Genomic DNA, 14,682 nt, shown 5'->3' with positions numbered 1-14,682 from the left:
GGGCAGATAAGAGTGAGCAGGGCCCTGGAACCAGCCGTACCTGGCATTCCATCCCCGCTTTCCCACCTCTGTGCTGTGTGGCCGCAACACGCTGCTCCCCTCTCTGGACTTGAGTGTCCTTTGTGAAGGGGGGAGGGTGGTTTCTGCACTGGTGCTGGCTGTGAGGGACTGTGGACGGGCACTCCTGGTGCCCGCTGGGCGAGCTGGGCCGCACAGAGGGTGGCTGGAGCAGGCCCTCCTTCTGCACCCGCACGCTGCTGTGCCCCGGGCCTCTGCCTGCTGCGGCTTCTCACGCAGCTGCCAGGCCACACGCATTCTGCTAGGACAGTTGCGGCTCAGGGACCCTCAGGGTGACCTGCCCTTTGTACCGGGCCTAGACGGCTCCTCGGCCAGCAGGGGCCGGTGCTCTCTGAGGTCTGAGCAGGCCCGCGGCCCCCCAGGTGCAGGCTAACGTGGAGAAGTCGCTGACACTGTTCGGGCAGCTGCTGACCAAGAAGCACTTCCTGCTGACCTTCATCCGTACGCTGGAGGCCCAGCGCAGCTTCTCCATGCGGGACCGCGGCAACGTGGCCTCGCTCGTCATGACGGCCCTGCAGGGCGAGATGGAGTACGCCACGGGCGTGCTCAAGCAGCTGCTGTCCGACCTCATCGAGAAGAACCTGGAAAGCAAGAACCACCCAAAGCTGCTGCTGCGGCGGTGAGTCTGCGCCCTGTGCCTGCCCCTATGACGGCGTGCCCACCGGCGCAGCCCGGGCGCTGCCGCCGCAGTTCTGGAAACCCACCCCGGGGCTGGCCTTGTCTGGGACCCCTCGGCGCAAGGCGACACCTGCTCTGAGGCCGAGGCCTGACCTCTGGCCCTGGGGAGGGTGGGGTGGCGGGGCGGTGGTGTGGGCGGGCCTGGCGGTAGGACTGAGGCCGCCCCTGCGTGTGTTCTGTTCCCAGGACTGAGTCGGTGGCAGAGAAGATGCTGACCAACTGGTTCACCTTCCTTCTGTACAAATTCCTCAAGGTGGGCGGGCCCCAGGGGGCCCCGGCGGGGGTGGGGGGCCAGGGGCGGCTGGTGGGGCCTCAGCCGAGAGGCACGAAGGGGCCAGGGCCTCGGCGGGACCGCCCCCGGCTCGCGTCTGTCCTTTAGCTTCTTCCCTGCCCCTTGTGGAGGCTGTCCTGTCCTCACTCAGCCGCCGAGGCAGGGGTGGACACCCGGGTCTAACGTGGGTCCCGCAGCTGCATGTGGCTGAGCTGGGCCGTGCGTCCAGGCTCTGGTGGGGCTCGTGCAGTGCCCGTGGCCCAGGCCGTGCGTCCAGGCTCCGGTGGGCCTCGTGCAGTGCCCGTGGCCCAGACCTGAGGTCAGAGGGAGCACCCGGGCAGGGGCGTGTGTGTGTCCAGCAGCTGGCCCTGGGCCAGCCTGAGGAGGCGCCCGGGGGGTGGGTCCTGTTGGCCCCGTTGTGAGGAGGCGGGCAGCTGCCCGGGCTTCCTCTGTCGTTGCCCAGACAATTCCTTTTCGGGCTGGGAGAGCCCCTACCCCCAGACAGGCCCTGGGGAGCCAGGCTGTCCTCGGAACGGGTACAGCCTGCAGGCCGGCTAGACGTGGGTCCAGGTGGACTTTGTCAGGGCCGTGAGCAGCTAGATGGGCCGCCTGCATTTTAGAACTGCGAGGTCGTCAGACCCAGATGTCTGTCTGGCTTCCCTTGAAAAACCCGAAGGCTTGGCAGCCGGGCCCGGTCCTCGCACGGTGGCCCCTGCTTAGCGCTCCACGGTGGACGAGGGAGCGGGCCGTGGAGCCTCGTGACGCGGGCGGCCTGGGTCTGATCTCTGTGGCGGCCGTGTGGCTGTGCAGGCTCAGCTCCCGGCAGCGTCCCGAGCCGGGGGTGGCGGGGGCTTCCCGTCCTCCGTGCAGGGTGCTGCGCCCGTCTGCCGCGGCTCAGAGTGCTCAGGACGGAGTCCCGGCTGGGCTGAGGGGCGCAGATGGGGAAGGGGCGCGGTGTCCACGGGGGTGTGAGAGTGTGGATGGGGCGGTGAGACGAGAGCATGAGGGGGGGCAGGAGGTAGCCCGACGGGGACCCAAGGCCCTGAGGTGGGCGCGAGGTCAGAGAGGAGGGGTCGGGCGGGGTGGGGCTCGCCCAGCGGGTGGTGGCACGGCGACGCCCAGAGTGCGAGGACGTTGTTGTCATGCAGGACGGGTGGCAGTAACAGAGCTGTGCCTCTCCTGTAAAGCGCGCTTGTTTGCAGACCGCGTGACTTGGTCACGTGCTCATTAAGTCGTCTCTGCGGACCTGGGGGAGCGGGCTCAGAGAAGGCCCGCTTTGACGGCTCTGTCTGAGGACCCGGGCTGGGCATGTGGCCCGTGCAGGACACAGCCGGCAGAGGCTGAGGGTGCCGTGGCCTCGGGCATTGCCCACAGGACGGGTGGGAGAGTGGAAGGAGGGAGGGAGCCAGGCTTGGCCGAGGGAGCAGGACTGAGGGAAGCCTGGAGGGCAGGGCAGAGTGTTGGGAGCCTGCGGCGGAGCTGCCCCCGGCACCCGTCGTCCCCGGCGGGGTCCCGGCCGAGAGGCTGGGTGGGGTCAGGTGCACACACTCTCGCTGCAGACCAGGAAACGCCAGGCAGGGACGCGGCATGGCTGGACTGCTGCCCACACGGCTCCAGGAGGGGACCTGGCACTGGCCGCTGGGTTCCCTGTGCCACGGGCTGAGTGTGTACGTGTGTTAGACAGACTTTACATTTTAGAGCAGGTTTACGTTTACGGCAAAGTCGAGCGGAAGGTCCAGAGATTTCCCAAATATCCTCTGCCCCCCCCTCCACGCCCCCACCAGCGTGGTCCATTTGTCACAGTTGGTGACTCTACACCGACATCAGCATCACACAGTCTGTGGTTGGCCCTGGGGCTCACCTGGGGGGTGTGTGTTCTGTGGGTTTGGATAAGTGTGTAACGGCGCGTTTCCATCATGGTGTCGTACAGGTCGTTGTCACTGCCCTACAAACCCTCTGTGCTCTACCTGTTCGTCCCCCCTCCCCCCAACCCCTGGCAACCACTGATCTTTCCACTGCCTCCATGGTTTTGCCGTTTTCAGAATGTCCTACGGTCGGGATCGTGCAGGGTGTAGCCTTTTCGGATTGGTTTCTTTCACCTGGTAGCGCGCAGTTAAGGTTCCCCCAAGCCTCCTCCTGGTTTGGTAGCGCCTTTCTTTTTAGCGGGCCACAAGCTAGTTTTCAACAACGCAGATCCTTTTCATTCCTCGCTCTCTTTAGGAAAAAAAGTTAACTAGCGAGGTAATCCATGCTCTCTGTAGTGCCCCTAAACGGCAGAGCTGAGCCCCCCACCCCAAGTTCTGGAGGTAACGACCATCTGTTTGGGTGTGTGTCCCCAGGCTGGTTTCTGCAGTGAAGCAAATATCTCTAAACAGACTGTACTTGTGATGATGAGAAGTCCTAGTGTCGTACGTTTTCCTCAGTGTGGGGTTTTTCCTCTTTGGTGCCGTGCATTTTGCACTGCACTGGGCATCCCCCGCTGTGGCCATCTTTGCAAGTCAGGACAGAGACAGGTGTCCCATTCTTTTTAACAGCTGTATAATGTTCCTTAATACGGGCATTCAGGGGAGCTTGATCTTTCCCCGGACAGTCCTGCAGCTGGCATCCTGACCTGGGGACCTTTGCTTGCCATGTCAAAGCTCAGGTGGGTTTCAGAAGAGTGATGGTGATCAGGCTTATTTTTCGTCTGAATACGTGCTGCCAGGTTGTCGTGCGAGAGAGGCTGCCCCTGTTCATCGTTCTGAGTCTTACCTGCCCAAGCCGTGGACAGGACCTGCCCCCACTGGCCTTTCCATTCTTGCAGACTGCTTGGTGTGTTGGCAGCTGTTTCTTTAATAAGTTGTCACCTTTCGTTTGTCTGATCAACCACTTTTATTTTTATCTTGACTTGTATGTTTTTATCTTGTGCGTGTTTTGGGGGTGGTTATTTCTTTTGGAAGAGAAAGAGAATGTTTTTGAGTCTTTGTTGAATTTGTTACAGAATTGTTTCTGTTTTATGTTTTGGTTTTTTGGCCTTGAGGCATGTGGGATCTTAGCTCCCCGACCAGGGATCGAACCCGCACCCCCTGCATTGGAAGGTGAAGTCTTAACTAATGGACCGCCACGGAAGTCCCAAGAGAATTTTTAACTTTTCTGTCATTTACAGCTCCTGTGTTATGCTGAGGAATGTTTTCTGTTAGTATATGGTGTGAGGCAGGGATCTCACTTGATTTTCTTTCCCAAGTGGAGAAGGGCTTGTTCTAACATTTATCAAACAGCCTGTACTTGTCTCATCTTTGCACTTGGAGATTCACTGACGGTTTCTGCACATTTCTTCCGGCTGGGCCTGAGACACCGAGGTGGTCCTCCTCTCCCTGTGCAGGAAATGGGCCCAGCAGGGAAGGGCTGGGTTCTGGGCCTTCCCGTCTCCGAGCCTCTCTGCTCCTTGGTTCCTGCTTCCCAGCATCTGGGCGGGCCCGTGGGAGTGGGTCAGAGCCTGCCATCCAGGCCGAGAGTGAACAGCCTGCTCAGCCTGCCTGTTCTGTAAGGACACGTGGCTTTTAAGGACCAGCTGCTTTAGCGGTAGATTGTCTGGGTTCGAATCCTGGCTTCTTGTGATTTGCTGTGTAACCTCACCCTCTGACCTCCTGAGGTGCCCCTTTTCTTCCGAGAGGAGCAAGTCTCGTGGCGTCTGCAGGGAGAGGCAGCTGTTAGTGGCTGTGCCTCTGTCCTAGCTGATGGAACGCAGCCAAGTTTGCAGATGAAATGATTTCAGAGAAGGGCATGTTGCTGGAGGGTCTCGGGATGACCTGTGCTCACTGCCGCTCCTTGGCAGCTGTCTCTTTAATTACCGCAGAGGCTAACGAGCTGCCTGGAGCATCTGGTTCCGGGCAGGGCCGCTCTTGGTGGGCCAGGGAGCAGGCCGACAGCTGCCTGCTTGGGCCACACTCACTCCCGAGCTCCGTGGGGTGGGGGGCGAGACGAGAGGGGCCTGTGTCCGGCTGAGGTGGGGACTCAGCCGTGCAGGGCACGCAGCAGCTCGGTCACTGCAGTCGGGGCAGCCCTCCGGGGGTCAGGACGGGAACCCTCCTTCCACAGCTGCTTGTTAACGGTGTTTGTTGTCCAGCAGCATCTGTAGAGCCCCCCACGCGCCCGCTCCGTGCTGGGCACTGGGGAGGTAGCGGGAGGGGCCAGGCACGCCCTGGCCTGCAGACAGCTTCCACTCCAGAGGGGGAACGGCAGGGAAGCGGACAAGACCATTTAAGAGGGCTGGCTCTGTGTGATGGCAGTGAGGGCCAGGGGGCTCGGCCCAGGGCCCGGGAGAGCCTTTCTGACAAAGGGACGTCGGGTAGGGTCTGGGAGGGGCAGTGAAGACCTGAGGGGGAGAGTTCTCGTTGTAGGGGGAGCAGGTGCAAAGGCCCTGAGGTGGGGACGCGCCCAGTGGCTGCAGTGGGGGTGGGGGGCGGCGTGTGGTCAGAGATGGGCAGCGCAGACCTTCCCCGAGTGCCCGGACAGCCGCCCTGCCAGCCTCCTGCCCTGGGTTGGTGCGTCTGCACCTGTGATTGCGTCGGCCACGTGCTCTGGAGGGAGGGGCGGCCCTCTCCTGCAGGCGGGTCCTGGCTGAGGGCGCCCCCCCATCTGATAGATGATGGTCACACCCGTTGTGGTCCCCTGGGCCCTGGGGGCGGCACCGGGGCCTGCGCCTCATCCACATGCAGCACTGGCTGCTTTGGGCAGTGAGTGGCGCCGGGGCAGTGGTCCTACCGAGGCCTGAACCGGGCGAGGCTTCAGGCGGGGTTGACTGGCCTTGGTCCTCCCCGCTTGGTCCCTTTGCTGAGGTTTTTTTCTGGGATTTTCATGCCCATCTCCGTGGGGGGATGGTCTGCCATGAAGTGGTTTTCACGGTCTTCCTTGGACTTTGGAACCAAGGTTCTCAAATTTGGCCATGTTGCCCTTTCTCCGTGCGGGGGCCGGTGTAGACGCTGGGGCCAGGGCAGTGGCTGGGGCGCAGCCCGGGGGTCCTGCACGGCCTGACGCCGCCCACCCGCCCCCAGGAGTGCGCCGGGGAGCCGCTCTTCCTGCTCTACTGCGCCATCAAGCAGCAGATGGAGAAGGGCCCCATTGACGCCATCACGGGCGAGGCGCGCTACTCCCTGAGCGAGGACAAGCTCATCCGCCAGCAGATCGACTACAAGACGCTGGTGAGCGCCGCCCGCCCCGCCCCGCCCCGCCCCTCCCGCCCGCCAGGGAGGAGGAGGGGGCTGACGCCCTGCCCGCCCACCTGCAGACCCTGAACTGCGTGAACCCTGAGAACGAGAACGCGCCCGAGGTGCCGGTGAAGGGGCTGAACTGCGACACGGTGACGCAGGTCAAGGAGAAGCTGCTGGACGCCGTGTACAAGGGCGTGCCCTACTCCCAGCGGCCCAAGGCCGGGGACATGGACCTGGGTGAGCCCGGCAGGGGCTCTGTCGCGTCGTCCCAGCACCGGGCGCTGGCCCGGAGGGTTGGAAGGAAGGGGTGTGTGACCCAGGCTGGGTCTGTCGGCTGCTCCCCGGGGTGGTGGAAGCAGGGTGGCACTGAGAGGGCTGCACCCCTGCCAGTGGGGGCAGGGGTGGGGTCCCCGTGTGCTCTAGGAGGCAGGTGGGCCCTTGGAGCTGGGGGCTCTCGAGATGGCTCACGAGCGGGGCGTGGGCAGGGGCACCTGCTAAGTAGGAAGGGCCAGGGGAGCAGAGCCGGGCTGGACCGGTCTGGTCCCTTGGTGGATGAGGCTGGGGCCGCGATGGAGGGAGGCCTTGAGTGCCAGGCTAGGAGGCCGGCCTGGAGCTCCGGAAGGTGGGCACACCACGTGGGGCTGGGCTGCCCAACGTTGGGCAGGCGGGGGGCTGCTAGAGGGGCTGGGCAGCAGCAGGGGTGTGGGGCTTCTGCTCTGGGCTGGGCCTGTCCCTCTGCTGCCCGGCCTTCACTCAGAGCCCCTGGGACCCTGCCCTCTGGGCCTGTCCAGATGGAGGGAGCAAGCAGCAGGGCAGCACCTGCCGGCTGCCCTGCCCCTCCAGCGCTCCCCTCCTCCTCAGAGTGGCGCCAGGGCCGCATGGCCCGCATCATCCTGCAGGATGAGGACGTCACCACCAAGATCGATAACGACTGGAAGAGGCTGAACACGCTGGCGCACTACCAGGTGACCCCCGACCTGCGGCCACGGCTCGCGCCCCTCTTCCCACGATGGGGCGCAGCGGTGGGGGCCAAGCTGCAGGAGGAGAGGGCACGGTCACACGTGGGGTCGCCCAGGGTTGGGGGGGAGGCTGAGGCCCAGGTGAGAGACCGGCCGCGGGTGGTGGGTCATGCGTCACCCGGCCCCCTGCCCGTAGGTGACGGATGGGTCCTTGGTGGCCCTGGTGCCCAAGCAGACGTCCGCCTACAATATCTCCAACTCGTCCACCTTCACCAAGTCCCTCAGCAGATACGGTGAGGGCCGGCGGGGCAGAGGGCCGGCGGGGGCAGAGGGCCGGCGGGGGCAACGGGCAGACCACTGACCTGGGCAGAACGCCTCTCTGGGCGCCGCTGTGGCAGCCTGGGACGGCTTGGTTCCAGCCTGTCCCGGGGACACTCGGCCTTTCCCCGGGCAGCACCGTCCCCAGATACCCAGGGAGGTAGGGGCGGACGACCCCAGCTTTCAGAGGGGGAAACTGAGGCTCACACAGGGGAGCTGCCTGCCCAGGGCGCCGGGCAGGCGGGGGCGGGAGCGGGACGCAGCAGCTGACGGCGCCGTGCCCGCAGAGAGCATGCTGCGCACCGCCAGCAGCCCCGACAGCCTGCGCTCGCGCACGCCCATGATCACGCCCGACCTGGAGAGCGGCACCAAGCTGTGGCACCTGGTCAAGAACCACGACCACCTGGACCAGCGCGAGGGCGACCGTGGCAGCAAGATGGTTTCCGAGATCTACCTGACGCGGCTGCTGGCCACCAAGGTGGGCGGAGGGAGGGGGCCTGGGCGGGTCACACGGGGCCGGGGCAGCCCCTGGAGCTGCGCCCTGCCCCCCCACAGGGCACGCTGCAGAAGTTCGTGGACGACCTCTTCGAGACCATCTTCAGCACGGCGCACCGGGGCTCGGCCCTGCCGCTGGCCATCAAGTACATGTTCGACTTCCTGGACGAGCAGGCCGACCAGCACCAGATCCACGACGCAGACGTGCGCCACACCTGGAAGAGCAACTGGTACTGGCCGGGGGCGGGGGCGGGGCGGGGCCGAGGTCCCCGCCTGGGACCTGGGGGCAGCCCGGCCAGGCTGGGGGCTGCAGTGCCGGGAGGCCGGCCCCGTCCACTGCCCCGGGCTGCGGCTGGTCCCTCTCCGTGGGGGCCTCTCTGACTCAGCCACCGGGGGCATCCGCTGACCCACTTGTGGGGCCCCCTCAGATGTGGGTGGCCGGGGTGTGTGTGTGTGCACACGCGTATCCGTGCGCGTCTCTGTGCGTGCACGGCTGCGTGCAGGTGTGTAGGCTTCTGCGTGAGAAACGGGCTCAGTGGGACAGAGGCCCATCCCACGCTGGCTACAGCGATGCGGGTGACAGTGAGACCAAACACTCCTGGGGCCCTCAGTCCTGTCGCCCCCTCACTGCCGGTGTGGCTTTTGCCTCCGGAGCTGACCGGGCCCCTCGGCAGGGTCTGTCTGGTCCTCACAAGCTCTGTGCCTCTGGCCTCCTCCTCCCCATGCCCTGACCCCCCCCGCGCACTGCTGCTCCACAAGCCTGGGATGCAGCCCGGGTCCTCTCCAAGTGAGCCCACCCTGGGCCTCCAGCTCCACCCGTGCTGCCCACAGCCCCTGAGGGGGTCCACCGGGCACCAAGGGGGGGCAGTGTAGGTCAGGACCGTCCAGGGGACCTTTCTGGCATGATAGAAAGTTCTAGGTTTGTGCCATCCACGTGGCCACTCGTGACTAGGAATATGTGACATAACTGGTGCAGCCGAGAACCTGAATCTTTAACTTTTTAAGTTTAAACAGCGACACGTGGCTAGAGGCTGTTGATAGTCCAGCTGATGGCTGCAGTAGAGGTGGCCTTTGGGGATGGGGTCAGCTGTAGTGGGGCTGCGTCTTCCGGACCCTTTCCTGGTCTTGTTACCGAGACTCACGGGGAGCCGGCCCGGCCGTGAGCAAGCACTCAGGCCTGGAGGACTGCAGCCGGGCACAGTGGGTGCCCAAGGGCAAGAGAGCCTGTGGGTGTGCACACCCTCCCCTGGGACCGTGGGGGAGGGGCTGGCCAGCAGGAGCAGCCCTCGCTCACGGCCCGGCTCTCTGGGCGTGTCTCCCCGGCTGCGTGGAAATACATGGTCGCCGTGAAGGCCAGAGCCGGGAGGATGGTGAGGCCACAGGTCAGCCGCTTCTCCCCGCTGGCCCGAGGGCTGCCGAGGCCCGTCTGACCGTGCGCCCGCCTGCCCGCAGCCTGCCCCTGCGCTTCTGGGTGAACGTGATCAAGAACCCACAATTCGTATTCGACATCCACAAGAGCAGCATCACGGACGCCTGCCTGTCGGTGGTGGCCCAGACCTTCATGGACTCCTGCTCCACATCTGAGCACAAGCTGGGCAAGGACTCGCCTTCCAACAAGCTGCTCTACGCCAAGGACATCCCCAACTACAAGAGCTGGGTGGAGAGGTGGGGGCACGGGCCCAGGGCCGGGCGGGGGAGGGGCCGGGACCCAGCTCACATGCCCGCCCGCCCGCCCGCCGCAGGTACTACGCAGACATCGCCAAGATGCCCGCCATCAGCGACCAGGACATGAGCGCGTACCTGGCTGAGCAGTCGCGGCTGCACCTGAGCCAGTTCAACAGCATGAGCGCCCTGCACGAGATCTACTCCTACATCAGCAAGTACAAGGATGAGGTAAGCTCGCCAGCCTCGCCGAGCAGGCTCCTGCCCCAGCCCGGGCTGCCTGATGGGTCTGGGCGCGTCTCCAGGGCAGGGCACGGGCCATCCTCGACCCTCGGCGCCCAATCTGCTTCTGGAGCCGGGCGTGCGCAGAGCTGGGCCTCCCTGAGACGTCGGGACGGACGACTGGCTTGTGGGCTGCACTGGACGGACAGAGCCCAGGGCCGGAGGGGCAAGGCGGGGGCGGCCAGAGCCCAGGCCCTGAGGCCAGAGCGGGCCGGGCTGCAGAGGCCGCGAGGCTGAATCGGAGCGTCCTGGGAGGGGAGGGGGAGGCGGGGCCGTCGCTGGGTGTGCAGGCTGCAGGCTCTTGGGCTGCTCCCGAGGGAGACGGCCTTTGGGGTTCAGAGACGGGGCCTGACTGCCAGGTGCGGGGGGTGGGGGAGCAGGGGCTGCGGCCGGGCTGCCCAGCTGCAGGGGCCACGTCAGGAGCCCGAGGGCTCAGGCGCCAGCTCTGACTTCTGTGCGGGTTTGAGAGGACGGGGCTGTGAGCGCAGGAGACCGGGCTGCAGGTCAGAGCATGGGGGTTGCAGCTGAGCAGGAGGCCCTTCAGCTGAGACTGGGGGAGGTGGCCCCGGGGGGAGCCCAGAGCAGGGAAGGGGGTGGCCGAGCCCCGGGGCCGACGGGCAGAGGCCGCAGGGCAGGGCATGGAAGCAGGGCCGCGGAGGACGAGCCGTGACCTGGGGGTGGCGGGCTGCGGTTCTTCCCGAGGGGCTGTGCTGTGAGGGGTGCAGAGACGTGGGGCGATGGGGCTGTGAAGGGAGACGGCAGCACGGCCACGTGCTGGGGGCTGACTGGCCGCCACGGGAGACTGGGGTGTGAGCACAGAGCCCAGCAGGCCCCGCGGGTGCAGGGGGCGGGCCCTGGTGCTCGGGGACCTGGAGGGCTGGCGGGGACCTGAGACCTGTTCGGGTGGTTTTGGGGGATGAGGGGCGGATGGAGACCCCAGGGACGCGGGGTCTGGGGGTCCCGGCTCCAGGCCCAGGTCCCTCAGCTGCGAGTGGGAGGGACACAGTGGCCTCAGCCTGGAGCCCACTCTGGACACGCCCACTATGTGCGACCCCGAGCCCCGGACAGGCCTGATGCCCCCCTCCCACCTCCGCAGATCCTGACGGCCCTGGAGAAGGATGAGCAGGCACGGCGGCAGCGGCTCCGGAGCAAGTTGGAGCAGGTGGTGGACACCATGGCCCTGAGCAGCTGAGCCGTCGCCCACGGCTGCCTGGCCAGCAGGAGAGTGAGAGGGCCCTCGGGGGCGGTCCCTGTGCAGCGGCCAGAGCTGGGAGGTCCACGGAGGCAGCCTCGCCCCAGCCATGCCAGGTGCCCTGCGCCGCGGGCCGGGTGTGCAGTCCTGGTCCCCCTCGCCGCCCCTGTCCCCTTCCCGCCTGCGGGGGTCCCGGCTCTTATTGGTGTGGGTGAGACGGTGCCTGCAGCACCCTCCACGCCCAGAGCTGCTCGCCGTGGGGCTGGGGAGCCCAGGTGTGGCCGGGGGCCTTCTCAGGACAGTGGGTGACTGCTGAGGTCCCCGGGGTGAGGCAGGAGTCCTCCTGTAGGGAGAGGTTGGGCTGCCGAGGCCAGGAGGGCCAGGCCCAGGGGCTGGGAGGGGGTCAGCTGTGCCCGGCTCCCTAGGCAGAGTCTGAGGGCTGGGGCGTGGCTGGCGGCTGGGCGGGGAGACTGAATGCTCAGGGCCCAGCCACGGTGAGCTGAAGTCGGTCCAGGCGTCACCACCCACCTGCCACGTGCCGGCAACCCTACACTCACCAGTGCACCGCCGCTGCCATCCTCCGATTCACCGCGTGCTCTCCGCGGCCGAGGCCAGAGCGCCACGTCGACCTCGCCCAGAGAGAGGCCCCCGGCTCCCTCCCATGGAGGGGCTGCAGGACGGCTCCACGCAGGGCCCAAGTGACTTCCAGAAGGACTCGGATCCCGTTCCGTCCTCAGGGCTGTGCCTCTGGGAGCCGCTGGGGCCTGGGGCTCCGGGTCATGTGTGCACGTTCCCCTTATTTATTCCCCCCACCGCGCCCACCCCCGTCCCGGGCTGAGCTCTCGGCTGTGGAGGTCCCGGGAGCAGCCCCGAGCACCCTCCTCCCCCTCCCTGGCCCCGACCCGCCTTCCAGCGGCGTCAGTCTGGCCCCTCAGCAGCGTGCTGGCCCCTCGGAGCGGGGGGACATCTGGGGGCTGTTGCTCGTGTTTTAGGGGAGCAAGGGGGTCCTACTGTGCTCTGCTTGGGCAGCGGGGCCGTGGGGGCCTCGGACCACACCCACTGGCCTGGCCAGGAGCAGGACGCGGTGACCAGGGGGCCTACAGAGCCGGTCTGCCCGTCCTGCTCTCAGCGAGCAAAAGAACGCGTTTTTAATTAAAAAATCTGTACATATATATCCATATATATATATATATATATATGTGGCTCTAGCCTGTCTCCAGCCCCAGTGGGGTCCTGTACAGTTACCTGGAGGAGGAGGAATTTTACACTTTAGAATAAGAGAATTAAGGGAGCGGGAAAGCAATACCAAATGGTCGTGGAGAAAGTGGCCAGAGCTTCCCCGCTGGAGCACCCCCGAGGCCTCCGCCCTCGACCTGCGGGTCGTCCTGTTTTCGTTTTGACGTGAGAAGGAGAGGACTTCTCGGGCCGAGAGCTTCCCGGACGCGGGCCGTGGATTCCTGCATGACTGTGCTAGCGTTTAGTCTGACTTGATCTTTTTAAAACTGCAAGTGTTGAATACTAGAGGTTGTTAGGCCTTTTTTTCATGTTTTTTAATTAATCAGTCACTTGTGAAGGCAGTGGCCTGTCCCCTTTTCAATTCACTTTTTCGACGGTACTACAGATTCCCGCGGACTTTCAGGGACAGCTAGCTGTGGCCGGCCCCGCGCCCCCGGCCGCCCGTCTTGGGTTCCCCCCAAGCAGCGTGAGCCAGACCGCACACCACCATCAGCCAAGGAGCTGCTCCCTCGCGGGAGGAGGGGTGAAACCCGCCACCTCCTGACTCAGGGAGCTCCTGGAACCGGGGTGAAGGGGTCCCTGGGCCCCGTGGGCACTGAGCAAGGCTCGGGCCCCCCACGCGGTGGGTGTCCAGCAGGAGCTCAGGCCGGGCGGGCGCCGGCCGGGGCCGGGTTCCGTCCGGGTTCCGTCCGGGTGCAGGTCTCGCTCCCCCCGAGTCTTCCCTGAAGCTGCTTCTGATCGAAGCCCCCGTTCTTCCAGCCCCGCTCGGGTCAGGGGGCTCCTCAGCCGCTGCGCCGCCGTCTTCAGAATCCAGTCCCAGCCCCCGTTCCTCGGGCCTTCCCGGCCCCGTGCTTGCCCCGCGGGCGGCGGGCTGGGCGGTGGTGACGCAGGAGGGGAGCCAGCCCTGCGGGCGCGAGGCCTCGTGGAGCGCGTGCGCGGGCCAGGTGCAAGCACTTTAGCGCCGTCTGTTTACACACGAGCTGATCGCTGACCTACGCCTGCAGTCCAGTCCGCAGCACGGCCGCCCCTTCCTCTCCCGGGGCTGGAGTCAGGCCAAGTCCTCCTCCTCGCTCGTCTCCATGGTCCTGCTGGCCCTACTGCACCTTCGGCACTGGGCCCAGGCGCCCGCCGTCACCTCCCCGTCCTCCTGCCGGGCACTCGGACCCCAAGCTCCGGCTCTGGCCTGAGGGTGGCCGGAGTGTGGTGTGGGAGCGCTGCTCCGCGCAGGTGGGCGGCCCCCAAGGCCCCTCTGCAGCCCCAGGGCCGGGGGTCTGGGCCGTGGTGTGGGGCGGTGTGCCGGGATGCCTGCCGCCCCGGGCCCCCTCCCGCCCTCGCCCGCACGCGTCTCAGGAGCGCCAGGACGGCTCGGCCTCGGTCGGGAGGCTAGCCTCTCCATATACCTCGAGCTTGCCCGCACTCCCCGACCCGGGCCCCAGGCCGACGGGAGAGGTCCCCCCGCCCTCCCCGCTTTGCCCTTGCTGAGCGAGCCCCGCCAGTGCTGGAGCTGAGGGCTCACGCCGTTGGTGCTACACAAGCTAGAATAGATATATTTAGAGAGAGAGATATTTTTAAGACGAAGCCCACGATTAGCTGTCCTTTGACGCCGCAAACCCCCACCCAAAAGAAGAGCGATCGCTCGGCAGCCTGAGCGGCCCCTCTGCCGCCGCCTCTCCCGGGGGCGGTGTGGCTCGCAGGCTGTGTAAATACACGGCCATTTCCTATTTTACTGTCTCAGATTTAGTACTTGTAAATAAACACACATTAAGGAGAGAATAAACATTTTTGCTAAAACTCGCGGCTCTGGGTTCTCCTTACTCAGCGGTGGGGTGGGGGTGGGGTGCTGGGTTGGGGCCACGCGGCCCGCAGAACTGCAGGCACATCCTGTGCTCCCCCCTGGGAGCAGGGTTGCCCGGGATGCCGGGACTCCTGCCCTCAGGGCGTGGCCAGTGCAGCAGGGCCTCCCCAGGACCACAGGTGCAGATCCTCCGCCAGCTGTGTTTCGGGGGGCCGGGCATCACAGAGCTCCTGTGCTCTGGGCCCCCGGGCCACCGGGGAACCGTCAGCTGAGACTGAAAACACAGGGTCCGAGCCCCACCCAGGGGGTCCTGTTGACCTGGGCCCACGCAGTGTGCTCTCAGGTCCCCTGGGTGTTCTTCTGCCTCGGCTCAGAGCAGTTGGTCCCTGGAGACCCTGTTAAAGTCCAGAGGGCCTGGGGAAGCCTGGACATTGGCCTGGGACCCCACCCTGAGCAGCAGCGTTGGAGCTGCACGTGCCAGATTTTCTCAGCCAGGAGCACCCCACTGGGAGCCTTGCAGCGGAGGG

At 65.7% G+C, this 14,682-nt stretch overlaps 1 protein-coding gene across 5 annotated transcripts in view; it reads left to right on the top strand.

Annotated features, from left to right (window-relative positions):
• The window catches only part of PLXNA1 (plexin A1), a 46,523-nt gene extending 32,374 nt beyond the window's left edge, over nucleotides 1–14,149 (top strand). For 4 of the 5 annotated variants that reach the window (XM_036868518.1, XM_036868513.1, XM_036868516.1 and 1 more), the window contains 11 exons: nucleotides 441–697; nucleotides 943–1,009; nucleotides 6,061–6,207; nucleotides 6,294–6,453; nucleotides 7,078–7,181; nucleotides 7,372–7,468; nucleotides 7,781–7,971; nucleotides 8,049–8,218; nucleotides 9,441–9,653; nucleotides 9,731–9,881; nucleotides 11,029–14,149. In XM_036868518.1, the coding sequence (XP_036724413.1) occupies nucleotides 441–697; nucleotides 943–1,009; nucleotides 6,061–6,207; nucleotides 6,294–6,453; nucleotides 7,078–7,181; nucleotides 7,372–7,468; nucleotides 7,781–7,971; nucleotides 8,049–8,218; nucleotides 9,441–9,653; nucleotides 9,731–9,881; nucleotides 11,029–11,124 (1,653 nt within the window). In that variant the 3' untranslated portion in view covers nucleotides 11,125–14,149. The remainder of the gene's footprint in view (nucleotides 1–440; nucleotides 698–942; nucleotides 1,010–6,060; nucleotides 6,208–6,293; nucleotides 6,454–7,077; nucleotides 7,182–7,371; nucleotides 7,469–7,780; nucleotides 7,972–8,048; nucleotides 8,219–9,440; nucleotides 9,654–9,730; nucleotides 9,882–11,028) is intronic. The other variant, XM_036868515.1, reaches the window with a different exon arrangement.
• Nucleotides 14,150–14,682: the final 533 nt, after the last annotated feature.

This window comes from Balaenoptera musculus, chromosome 11 (assembly GCF_009873245.2).
Source record: "Balaenoptera musculus isolate JJ_BM4_2016_0621 chromosome 11, mBalMus1.pri.v3, whole genome shotgun sequence".
Classification (NCBI taxonomy): Eukaryota; Metazoa; Chordata; class Mammalia; order Artiodactyla; family Balaenopteridae; genus Balaenoptera; species Balaenoptera musculus.
Note: the sequence above shows the minus strand (reverse complement) of the source record. Positions and strands in the feature narration are given on the sequence as shown.